The 12,222-nt window shown below is 35.9% G+C and overlaps 1 protein-coding gene across 1 annotated transcript in view; it reads left to right on the forward strand.

Annotated features, from left to right (window-relative positions):
* GPR158 (G protein-coupled receptor 158) overlaps positions 1–12,222 on the forward strand; it is a 425,672-nt gene that overhangs the window by 34,165 nt on the left and 379,285 nt on the right. Inside the window, exon 2 of the mRNA XM_047065052.1 lies at positions 2,954–3,059. Coding sequence (XP_046921008.1) covers positions 2,954–3,059 — 106 coding nt within the window. The remainder of the gene's footprint in view (positions 1–2,953; positions 3,060–12,222) is intronic.

Below are 12,222 nucleotides of genomic sequence, written 5' to 3' on the forward strand. Positions count from 1 at the left end.
GGCAGGATACCTTTTCCCACCCAGCGAGCGTTCTTTTCCCACCTAGTCCCCCAAACTTCCACTTCCCCTGCAGGAAGTCAACGGCACCTCCCCGAGGGCTTTGTAGGTCTCCAGGCACCAAGGCAGCACAGCGGCGCTAATGAAGATGAGTCAGCACTGAATTCCCAGCTGGTAAACGCACGACTCATTACCTTTGGCGGTTTTGCACAAACCCAGAAAGCTTCGTGAGCTGTTTACGGTCTGCGGTGACTTTTGGTTCTTGCATATGAACCTAGAATTAAGAGGGAAAACTCTCAGTGATTAAGATCCCTATTCTTAAGCCAGTTTCCCTTTGAAGGGACCAGAGTAATTGCAGCGTCCCGGAATCTTAAAGTGGCCAATGTTCCTGAGTGGGAAGATGTGCACTATCTTGTAACTAAAATCAGTGTAGCCAGATAGTTGAGGAAAACCTGACCTCGTTATTACCGACAGATGTGGAACAAATAAAAATGTATAGTTTTTATTAGTTTACTACTTATAGATGTATTCCAAATAAGCCATTCGTGGCAGAATACCAAAATATACTAGACAGTAGTAGCTCAGGGGGATATTTCGTGTCATTGACGTTGACTGGTAATGGAGAGTGTGGTATGAACCTGCTGTAATTATACCTTGAGTCACTGGTTGAATTAGAAGTCTCCTGTCCACTCTTTAAAAAAAACAAAATCAAAAACCTAATCATTCCACTGACTTGCTGGAAGTTTTTCTTTTTCTTTTTTTGGAATCGCACTTTCTACTTTGTAGTATGACCCACACTACAGTGAAGCTCCATGAAGGCAGGGACTTTTTTTCCCCTCCTTTCTGTTGCATTTCAAAAGCCAAGAACAGTTTTGGCCCAAAGTAAGCCTAGACATACTTATTGAATGGTTGAAAAAAATGAATATTTTTTTTTCAAAGAGCATGAAGTGGAGCGTGCAGTGGGCCAGCATGATTGGCATGACCTATGTGGAACATAGTTCTAGTGAAACTCCTGCAAGTAAGGCAATCAGAAAATGAACAAATGTTAATGGAATACCTTCTATACCCCAAATGATAACTTCCCAGATCCCCCAGAATTTACCATCTTTTTTCCATTAAACGTTCTGACATTATTATATTTGGGCCTATGTGGTTCACCTCCGTGGCATCTCTCATAGTGGTGTGCTCATACCAGAAATAAGTATTTGTTGAAAGAGCAAGGGAGGAAACTGGCTAAGGCATAAGGTTGCCTGGGAATTCATTAATTTATCACACGAACAGCCATTTGCTTTATAGAATTATGGTCCACAAGCTTGCAAATTGTGTCTTTTGCAAATTGAAGTTTGTTTCTGTGAAGGATTTGTAAGTTTTCTATGATAATTTTTGGGTTTTCATTTCAGTGATCCTCTGAAAAATTAATGTACACATGTTCTGGGTTATCTGGATAACGAAATACTAGCAAGAGGGTTTGGTGTCTCTGTTTTCTATCTCTTTTGACCATGTTAGCGCTACTTAGTGTAGTACTTTGTTTCAGGTAAATAAGGAAAGATCAGAGGCAGCCTTACAAAACATAAGTGACTTATTCACCCCAAATTAAGCCCAAATGACATTAAACTGCTTTGTGGGGAGATTTCACAATAGTTTAAAAGGAGAAAAGAGAGAAATGAATCATAATAGGTGATAGAGTAGGTGATAGAATAGAATATTCTATATTGTATATCTATCTATATTATATGTATATGTGTGTATATATATATGTATATATATGTGTGTGTGTATATATATATATATATACTATATCTATATCTATTCTATTTAGTTTGGCCAAGTGTAATCATTGGTGTTTTTAAATTAATATTTTAAATTTAAATTTTGTTGAATTTATAGTTTTGTTTGCATTTATTTCATAATTTTGTGGGTATTTTTGTAGGTACAAGAACTATGATACGAAGAGTTTGAGTCTAACTTGATATTTGTACATATTTAATAATGCCATAATGAAAATAGTTTAAATTGGGAACAAGAGACCTTGAAAATGTGTTTTTGCTTTGCTCAAGTTTGTGAGAAATGACATTACAAAGCTTTGAGCTTTAAGGCCCAGAACATAGAATATTTATTTTAATGAAGTGCAGGTGGTGACAGTTCACTGTAGGAAAAACGTTTCTGCTGCTAGTAGTGCTCATGGTAGTGAAAAATAGAAGAGAGGGATCTTAGCAAAATGAAAATGTAAGAAGATTGGTTGGAGAAAATGGAAAAATTTTAGATAAAATTGGAGCTTTCTTTGCAGTTTTGCTTTTGGCTCTGAATTTGTGAGCTCTCTTTCTTAGTGATTTTTCTCAAATGGCTAAGTGAAATGCAGTGTTTTTGTTTCCAGAGTTAAGAGAAGAAAATTGCTAATCAGCACTTCTGTAGATGGTGCAAATCTCTGGTTTGGAGCACTGGGAGACCTGAAGAGCTGCTTAAAGTCTTTGTGGTGGAATATCAGAGGAAAGAGATGCTCTCCTCCCCTCCCCATCTCCCTATCCCTGGCCCTGCATTGGGAGAAAGAAATGAGATGAAGGCCTTGTTTTGGTTTACTTTAATAGAAGGGGTACTGGGTGGCAGTTGTTATTTTAGAGTCAACTTTGCTACCATGTCCAGAGCAAAACTGTCAGGAATTCAGTCAATCAACTGAATATTTATTGAGCACCTCTATGGGCCAGGCATTATATGGGGAGCTGAAAACAGTGAACAATACAGGGTCCATGCCTTTGGGACTTAAGTAAAACTAATACTTGTTTTTTCTGTTGTACTGTGTGCCTATCTTCACTTGGTACACTTTAGTTGGATGTGAGTGGGCGATGTGAAAATTTTTAGTGCACTCTTATATTGATTTGTCTGATTTCTGGAATGGAGCACAGAGGTAGAAATTGTAAAGGCTCAGATTAATTTGTTCTTATCTTTCTCTGTTTTTAAGGGGTGTTATGAAAGTTGACATAAATCTTCAGAAAGTGGACATTGACCAATGTTCAAGTGATGGCTGGTTTTCAGGAACTCACAAATGTCACCTTAACAATTCAGAGGTAAGAACATGAAGATAAAGTCCTCTGAAATCAGAAGCTCGGAAATGTATAACTTTTGAATTATATTGTATTTGTATGGGTAAGTGAACAAGAGACATCTTACTGGGAAAGAAAAATCTCCTATGCAGTTCTGAATGTTGCCAAATGAACTGGAAGAGGGGTAAAAAATGTTGTGCAGAATAACTGTTCATTTGGCTGAAGCTAAAAATATGTCTGAAGTTTTGCTTTAAAGTCTGACCCTCTTCTTCAGAATGGGGCTCCAATTAAAATAGCCATGAAGTGAGAAATCCCAGGAGGGGTCAACCAGATTATGCACATTTTTATGCAGTGTGATGATTGTTGAAACGTAGAAGCTATACATCCAGACATGCTGCCATCTGGTAGGAAAGCAATGAAGTATGGCAGGGCAATTTTTGAGAACAAGGAGAAAACTATACAGGGACCTGGATATGAAACATGTATACTTGTGTATGTTTTTCCAGTTTGCAGCTCCTATCTGTGCTCGATTTCATGGGACTCTGGTTGGTAAAGAATAGGCCTAGAGATCATACATGTGGAAATAAGACTGTTACTTGTCTTTTGTAGTTTCAGAGAAGAAATGCAATGACATCCTGATTTCATTTTCAGTATCTGTCTCTCAGGTCGCCAAATAATGGAAACAGCTGTACAATAAAATTCCTGATCTTAAACGAATACTTGGGCTGTCCTACCTTTGAGTCCATGAATTTGTGAGGAGAGTCAGCTTAACTTATTTAAAATACAGGGGATATTGCTATAAATGTAGTAATTTAAATTTTCAATTTTAATTTTTGCTCTTGTGAAGATGATTTTATGTAGTGCATTTTTTATCTTCTTACATGATCTTTATTTTTTAATTTTAATTTTATTTTAATTTCAGTAGAGTTAATATACAGTGTTATATTAGTTTCAGGTTCAATACGTAGTATAATTTTAAGGTAAGAAATTTTAAAGCAGAAGGATACTATCAGTGATTGCTTATTTGTGCCATTATACAGAGAAAAAAGTGCACAGGCATGTACACTGGTGTACATGCATGTACATATGCCCATTGCATGCTTCCCATGTGCAGCCTTCCCATATCCTGCCATATACAACCCATGTACTCCCATACCCTCATACCCCGCCACTCCCCAAATCTTCCACGGTTTCACACATCCCCACTACCTATACTATACCTCCTCCGATCCCCATACTCCCTACCACAATATCTCTCAACCCTCCCACCCACTAAAACCCCAAGAAATCCTTATAACTCCTCACCTCCCTCTAAATCCATCACATATCCCTGCCATATCCCTGTGACTCCTACTTCCTTAGTATCCTCTGTACATTCCTGCATATTCCCATACCCCCTCCCACACTTCTGTACATCTTCACATAGCCAACCCTCCACACAGCCCTCACTTCCTTCTCTCCCCTCACCCCCAAATTGGGACTCAAATTATGTAAGTGAAAGGTGTTGGTCTTACCAATTCATAGAAGTTAGGGTCCTCTTTTTGCTTCCTTTCACTCTTTGTTCTCATGATTTTTGAACTTTTCTGAGTTTCCACTTCCCTTTGGATTCATTCTGGCGTTTCTAAAGATAGGAATTTCAATCACTGGTCAGTGAACATCTTTAGCTTGATTATTATCTCCATGCCAATAGCATATAGCTATTTAGCTTTGTCTTTCAGCCAGGGTGGAATTTTTTTCTGCATGGATGTTGTAGTGTGGCTATGGGCTCATTTCTGTATAGCCTTGTTTCAGTGGTGTTCCTGGATGATTCAAATAAGTAGTCTGTCTACAAACAAGGAGGTATTTACTTTTCAGTTTGTTATAGTTGCTGCTTGCCTCCAATAATCTTGGTATAGTTTTTTGTTTGTTTTTTCCTTCTAGCACTTCTGTTTGACTAGATGGTTATATTGGAAGAACTTCTTTCTTCTTTTGGAAGGTTGATTTATTTTCATTGCGCCAAGATTATTAATTTTCTGGGTGTTGTGTCTTTTTAAAGCTTTCAAATAGGTTATTTCAAGATAAAATATTATCCTCTGTTCTGGTTAAGAAAGATTAGGTTGCAATGTGTAACTCCCATTATATATGGGAGCACTGTATTTATTAGATTCCTATAGGAAAAACTGGGAAAACATGTCCTATAAAACAGTGGACAGTTCTATGAATTTCATTTGAAAATGTTGTAGAAAGAGGCTTAATGATCAAAAATAATATCAACAAACACTGAATGTACAAAATGCATATTTTGACTTAGACTCTGGCTCTCTTCACCCTCTCCCCTGCTCAGGTGCTAGATGGAGAGTGGGAGATGTTGGTGTCCTGGCCCATGAGGTCCTTGGTGGGTAGTCTGAATTGCACCGGCCTCTGTGGACCTCTTCACACTGTTGTGTTGGACTTCTCTAAGATTCTTCAGTTGATGCTTGTCACTCTAGGCACCTACAACCATTCCACATCACATCTTCAGTCTAGGGACTACCAGTAGTCTTTCAGTCCCTCCTTGTACTGATGTGAGTTGGAGACTAGGATCTGGCTTCTCTTGACATTTTTATCGCTTGGGAAAACAAAGGAAAATCACTTGTTCAGGGTATTTTTCATCTGCGCTGGCTCTCCTTTGTTCCTTGTCACATGTCTTCTGTTACGGACCCCAGAGATCACTGTGTAAACTGGCTTATTTTGGGAAGTACTTAACATGATTCATATTTCTAGGGTGTAGGGGCCTATCTTCATGAATATGCATATCATTAGAAACAGAGATACTCATCATGTTTATTGTGGGTTTTATCTTGCCAATGTTTCACATTCTTTTCTTGCAAATACTAGTGGAAGTCACACATTTTAGTTATATTGAGGCAAACTTTTCACTTTTGAAATGTTTCTGGTGTGTTGAATTTTTAGCCTGCAGGGTATCTTAAACCAGAATAGTGAGTCGGATGTTGGAAACAGACAAGTGGCATGTGACCAATGACAAAAGCCTCAGGAGCATTTTAGAAAGGCATGGGATGGTTTATGAGGAAATCGATTTCTCAATGAGTTTGGGTCCTTACAGGGACCCAAACGTTCCCTTAGGAGGCCACTATGTATTTTTCAAAGGGCAGAGTAAAACAGGATCTGAACCAACATCCTGAACTGGATTGCAGGATTATTCTGGTTGTTTTGTAAGTGACCAGATCATTGCAATAGGGATTTGATCATGTTGTCAGTGTTCATTTAAATAATCCTTGGCCCATTTTCATATTGTTTGCATTTAGTACACAAAATACTCTCTTACAGAATAGTTTTTAAAAACATTAAAATAATCAATATTCATTTTTGTTTTAAAAGTTTTCTTTTACTTTATTTCCATTATAAAAACTTTTTAATCATTATTTAAAGTAGGACGGTAGCCTTAAAACTTTTTAAGCATCTGCCCATTAATATATGTGTATTTTTCATCTACAAAGTATATGAGTCTTTTATTATATTTATATATTCTATATATCATAAATTAGAAAACTTAGTTTGAGATAAAGATAAAATGATATTTTGGGGGCACCTGGGTGGCTCAGTCAGTTGAGCATCTGACTTCGGCTCAGGTCATGATCTCACTGAGTTTGAGCTCTGCATCGGGCTCTGTGCTGACAGCTCGGAGCCTGGAGCCTGCTTCTGTTTCTGTGTCTCCCTCTCTCTCTCTGCCCCCAACCCACTCGCATTCTGTCTCTGTCTCTGTCTCTCTCAAAAATAAATGAACATTAAAAAAATATTTTAATGTAGATTATATATTATAAAATTATATCTTTAACGAGAATAGTGAACTGATTCACAATTATGCTTCATCATTTTTTAAAAGTTTAATACCTAGTAATGCAGTGATTCAGAGGTCTCTAAGTTCAGTTTTTTACTTTGTTTTAATGTCTGTCATGGTTGTTGAAAATATTCCTCACGAGAATATGTTATTCCAAATTAAAGAAATAAATTGTTGACTATGTTTTCTAAATTACAATGTTCATTTTTCGGTTCCATCTACCAACTTTACAAAGGTTTTTGCAAAATTCAGCTGGTAGTCTTTCCTCTAACCTGATGTCAGTTGGTCCTTACAAACTATTTTGAAAGTTAGAATTTAAAAATTTTAAGGGAATAGGTTAAAAAGTCCACTCAAACTTATGTGAAGAATATTTTCAAACAGATTAGACACTTTTATTTCCAACTTTATACAGTTAATGAGTATTAATAGTTTCTGGCAACAAAAACACTGAAAATGTTTCCAAATACTGTACCCATTTTCAAAATGCTCATTTGAAAAGGCTTTCTCATGGATTATTAAAATGTTACTTTTCCTTTGAAGGAACAGCTTATATTTTTGAAAGTACCTGCTGCATAGGCACTACTGACAACCACTTGTCATCGTAGAGCAGGTCAGCAAATTTGGGGCATTTTCTTTTGTTTTTAAAGAGTAATGCATAACTAATTTTTGAGTTTAGAAACAGTAGTTCCCTTTGAGATAACCAGAAAATCTTTGTATGGGAAAAGGTTTTCCAGGTCACATACCATCTCATTAGGAAGAATTGTAAATATTTTACAACTTAAAATATACTCTGTAAATACACTTAGATGGTCAATTGTAAATGGTAATACATTGAAATTTGAAAGCTAGTGAAGAAACCAGTTAACCATTGTCAATATTTCTGTCATGGAATTCCTAGCATTCCTTCAGGATCCCTCCAGTGATTTATCAGTATTGTGGTCGATGATATGTGGACTGAGTAAGAGCATTAATGTCAATCCAAGTCTTAAATTAGTAAAGCTTAATTTCTTTTTTTTAAATACAAAGGTTAAATATAAATAGAAGTTTTATTTTCTTTTTACATGCCAATTAACCTTGTGTCCTCTGCTGTGGGGACTACATCTTGAGGTTATCAGATTTATGGTTCTATCTGGAATCACCAGAATGGTTGTGTTGTTGGCTCAGCCAATGGTTTTGTATAGCTTTAAGATACTTTTTCTGATATCTCTTTTTTCTACTGAATGTTTACATGAGACTCTACTTGTAACTCTTTACTACATTAAATCTAATTAATTTCTAAAGATATATTTTTAGAAAGTTGAAAATGTAAGAAAAGATCTCATTTAGTATGCAAGAAAAGAAATTTAATGCAAAAATCTAAGGAAAGCAGAAGGAGTTAATCATTCTCTTTTTGAAAGCTGTTTCGTATACAGAATATAGCTTACTCATTTGGCTTCAGCAGGATATAGAGTCCTTTTCCATAGATCTCTTATTTAATTCAATTTGACTGAGGGAAATTGCATAGACACAGCTGTGTGTTAGTTCTCTTCTTGTGGCTGCAATCTCACCAATCTCTTCTCTTTAAAATCTCCTTTTCTCTAGAAAGGTTCTGCTTTACACATGTTATTGTCCTCCTATCTCTAGAACTCTGCTGTTTTATATGATAGTCACTAGCCACATTATGGCTATTGAAATGTAAATCAGTTAAAATTAAACAAAATTAAGAGTTCAGGTCCTTCCTAGCCTGATTTCAAATGTATAATAGCCACATGTAACTAGTGGGTACCATATTGAACAGTGTAGTGGACAGCTATTCTCTAGAATATGGTCTAGCTTATAGTGAAGTCAAAACACAAAGATTATTGAAACTTTTCCAATCTCTGAATTTCCTGTTATAGTAACACTGACTTTAAATCCACTAAGGGACATTTAAGGAGAAACTTGAAATGAATTTTGGCTTATATAGGCATTCTTATGATCTACTGTATTAACTCAGTTGAAAATAAATATTGAGAAACTTGCAAATGATTTTTAATGCCATTATTTTACACTGAAAACTGTAAAAATCTTTTAGTAAATGGTGAAAAGTAAATACTGGCAATCTTTACATATTTAAATTTCTACTGTATTTGTAGTGAAACTTTTCTTTTTCCTTTTTGCTAATACAAAACATGGTTAACGTGAAGTCGTACTCTCCTGCTGGAATATAGGGCGATGATCAGGTGTTCATTGGTGCTTAGCAGAACCTGACATATTTGTTGAATTAATGGAGGCAGCCCACTCTGTTGCTAGGTGGACTCCCTGTAACATACAGCCACTGCTTTTGATATTTCCCACTGGAATTACCCAAAAATTGAGTTAATTTTTTTTTCTTCCTAGTAGTCATTCAGATATTTGAAGATTGCTGTCAGTCTGCTTCTAAGTCTTTCTTCCAAGGCTAAATATCCCCTGGTTCAGGCGAGTATCCTTACTTTACTAGACTTAACAAAAACAGGCCATACTACTACTGTATGGATCCATTTATTTCTGAAGTTGTAAAGCCCTAACGTGTTTGATTTTGTTACATAGTCCTTCTTTCTTAAATTAATAGAAACTGATTACAGTTTTCAGAGTTTTTCCACTATGCTCCTGAGAATTATTTGGACGAAATATCTGGAATTCTTCCCAAAGTAGGGTTAGGAATCACTATTCCAAAATAACAGTACTGGGGTACATAAAAATTCAGTTAAGGGAAAGTTGGCTTTATCCTTTAGAGAAAAGAGGTTTTCAGCAACTGATCTAAGAGTTCAGCAGTGGCTATCGCCATCTTGTGGTAGGGGAAAGAGAAAGACAGAGACAGAGACAGATAGGGAGAGGGAAAAGAAGTGGAAGGGAATCACTGGTAGGAAAATCTAAAATCACTATCAGAATACTGTATGTTTTTCCTTATGCCTAGTTGAAAACTGGTTTGTATTTAGATTCTGGTGAAATTGTGGACCACTATTTCTAACCTTGTCTCGTGCTACCCAGTTCTGACTTTAGTCTGTTCACCTCTAATTAGATACCTTAGGCTTCTCTGTTTGATGCCCAGTTTAAAAGTTTGCTGAACAATTAGTCTTGTTAATACTTATGATTAACGAGATATATGTTTTATCTTCCATTGGACACATTTTCTAATAGATTAATTCAAATTCATTGTTTTCGTTCATTCAATGTATATTTATTTAGCAATGCTATATTCTAGGTATTATTTAATACAGTGGTCAACAAGACAGAGGAAATCTATAACTGAAAAGAAATCATTTCATTCTAGAGGGAACCAGAGAGCTTAAAATTATATCAATTGACTTTAGCTTTTTAAATACTAACTTTGCTAAGGGACTAAAATACATATAGTAATTTTTGAGATATAGGAATGAATAATCCCTATTATTAAAGATAAGTCTTCACACATCTTCCAGAAGTACAAGAATTTACTTATTGAATTGGCAAATGGTAAAAAAAATATAATGCTTAGTGTTGGTGAAGTTTTAGCAAAGTGGACATTCTCATGCAATATTGATAAGGATGCAAATTGTTCTCAGACTTTCTGGAAATATGGTAAAATGTATCACCATTGTGAATTGCATTCTTCCTTATCCCATCTGTTCTTTTTCTTTCTACTTCTACTTTGAATAAGTTTTATAAGGGAATAATAAAAAATTGGCATAAATACATATGTATTGGACTACTTATTATAGTATATTGTTTATTGTAATAAAAATTTAGAAACAACTTAAATGCATAACAAGAAATAATTGGTTAAATTAATTATGACGCATGGTAAAAACACAGTACTGTATTTCTATTTAAAATGATGAATTTGGGGCCCCTGAGTGGCTCAGTCAGTTCAGCTACTTCAGCTCAGGTCATGATCTCATGGCTGGTGAGTTCAAGCCCTGTGTTGAATTCTGCTGACAACTCTGAGCCTGGAACCTGGTTTGGATTCTGTGTCTCCCTCACTCTCTGCCCCTCCCCTGCTTATGCTCTGTCTTGTCTCTCTCTCAAAAATAAACATTAAAAAATTAAAAAAATAAAATGATGATATCATTCTTCATTCATTGATATGGAATGATATGTATGATATACAGTAAGGAAAAGAATCAGGTCCTCCAGCATGGTTTAAGAATTAATAAGAATTTTGGGATATAGAGTGAAGTGATATTATGCAAAAAAAGTCTTTTTGAGCTGTATAAGTAGCTGAGTAGAAAACTGGTAAGAAGCAGCCAACTTTTATACCCTGAAAACAAGCCCTTTTAATTTTAGGACGTGAAATTTATAACTATAGGAATTATGTGCAGAGTGATTTCTGTAAGGCAGCTCATTACTTGTATAAAGTGGGTAGACTGAAAGGGATAGGGCACATGCAGTCTCAAAAGACAAATCTATCTTTTAACTGTTCATGGTATCTCTATCTAGAACTCTATGGAACTGGAAAGAAGAGAATAGAGAAAGCGAGTCAATTTGAAGAATCCTGAGAGTATCTATGAGAAAGTGGCAGACTCCCTGTTATATCTAGAAACTCCTTTTCTTTTTTGGCTCCCAGTGAGGATTGCCAATGCAAACAAACAACCCCCTCCAAATCAAAGGTTACAGTTGGAAGTGGATGAATCCACAGTAAAAACTGTGGGTGGATTTCACTTTTCTGTTGTTTCAACTCCAAGATTTTATCAAAATCTTAAAAATAAAGCTTAACATCAATACTAATGACCACTGCAGTTTCTTAGTAGCACTTGCTTTTGGTCAAAAATTGTTCCACCTGCTTTGTTCCACGTGTTTTGCATACATAAATTTTATCTTTATAGTCTCCATTTTACCAATGAGATAGGCCTAGAGAGGTTCAATAACTTGCCTATAATCACACAGTTAGTAATTGGCAGAGTTGGAATTAGAATTCAGGTTTGCTTGATTCCAGAACACATTTTTTATGCAACTATCTTCTATTATTTTCTAGGAAACATATAATGGGATAAATCTATATTGGACTAAGAGTGAGCATGTACAGGGAGTTTTAGATTACAAAATACATTTAACTTTGGGGTTTGGATAGAAGAGATTAGGGGGTATTGTCCTATGTTGGTGTCACGTTAGACATGGCACATAGGCATTGCATTAAGTAGCCACTTTGAAAATCCCACATCCCTCTCACTGAAGAGAGGAATTAAGCCTAGGCTTTGGGTTTGTGTTTAAGAAGTGATTGAATTGACTGATGCTAACTTGCAGTGAAGGTCATAGCAGTTTGTTGTAGGGTTTTATTTGGGACCTTGTGCTGGTCGGAAAGTTCATCAAGTCTTTGAAAAATGATATAGGAGACAAGTATTTAAGAATAAGTAAATCATCAGGGGCACTTGGGTGGCTCAGTCGGTTAAGCGT

This window comes from Lynx rufus, unplaced genomic scaffold (genome assembly GCF_022079265.1).
Source record: "Lynx rufus isolate CCGP_SWC_20201006 ecotype Redwood Valley unplaced genomic scaffold, mLynRuf1.p SCAF_7, whole genome shotgun sequence".
Classification (NCBI taxonomy): Eukaryota; Metazoa; Chordata; class Mammalia; order Carnivora; family Felidae; genus Lynx; species Lynx rufus.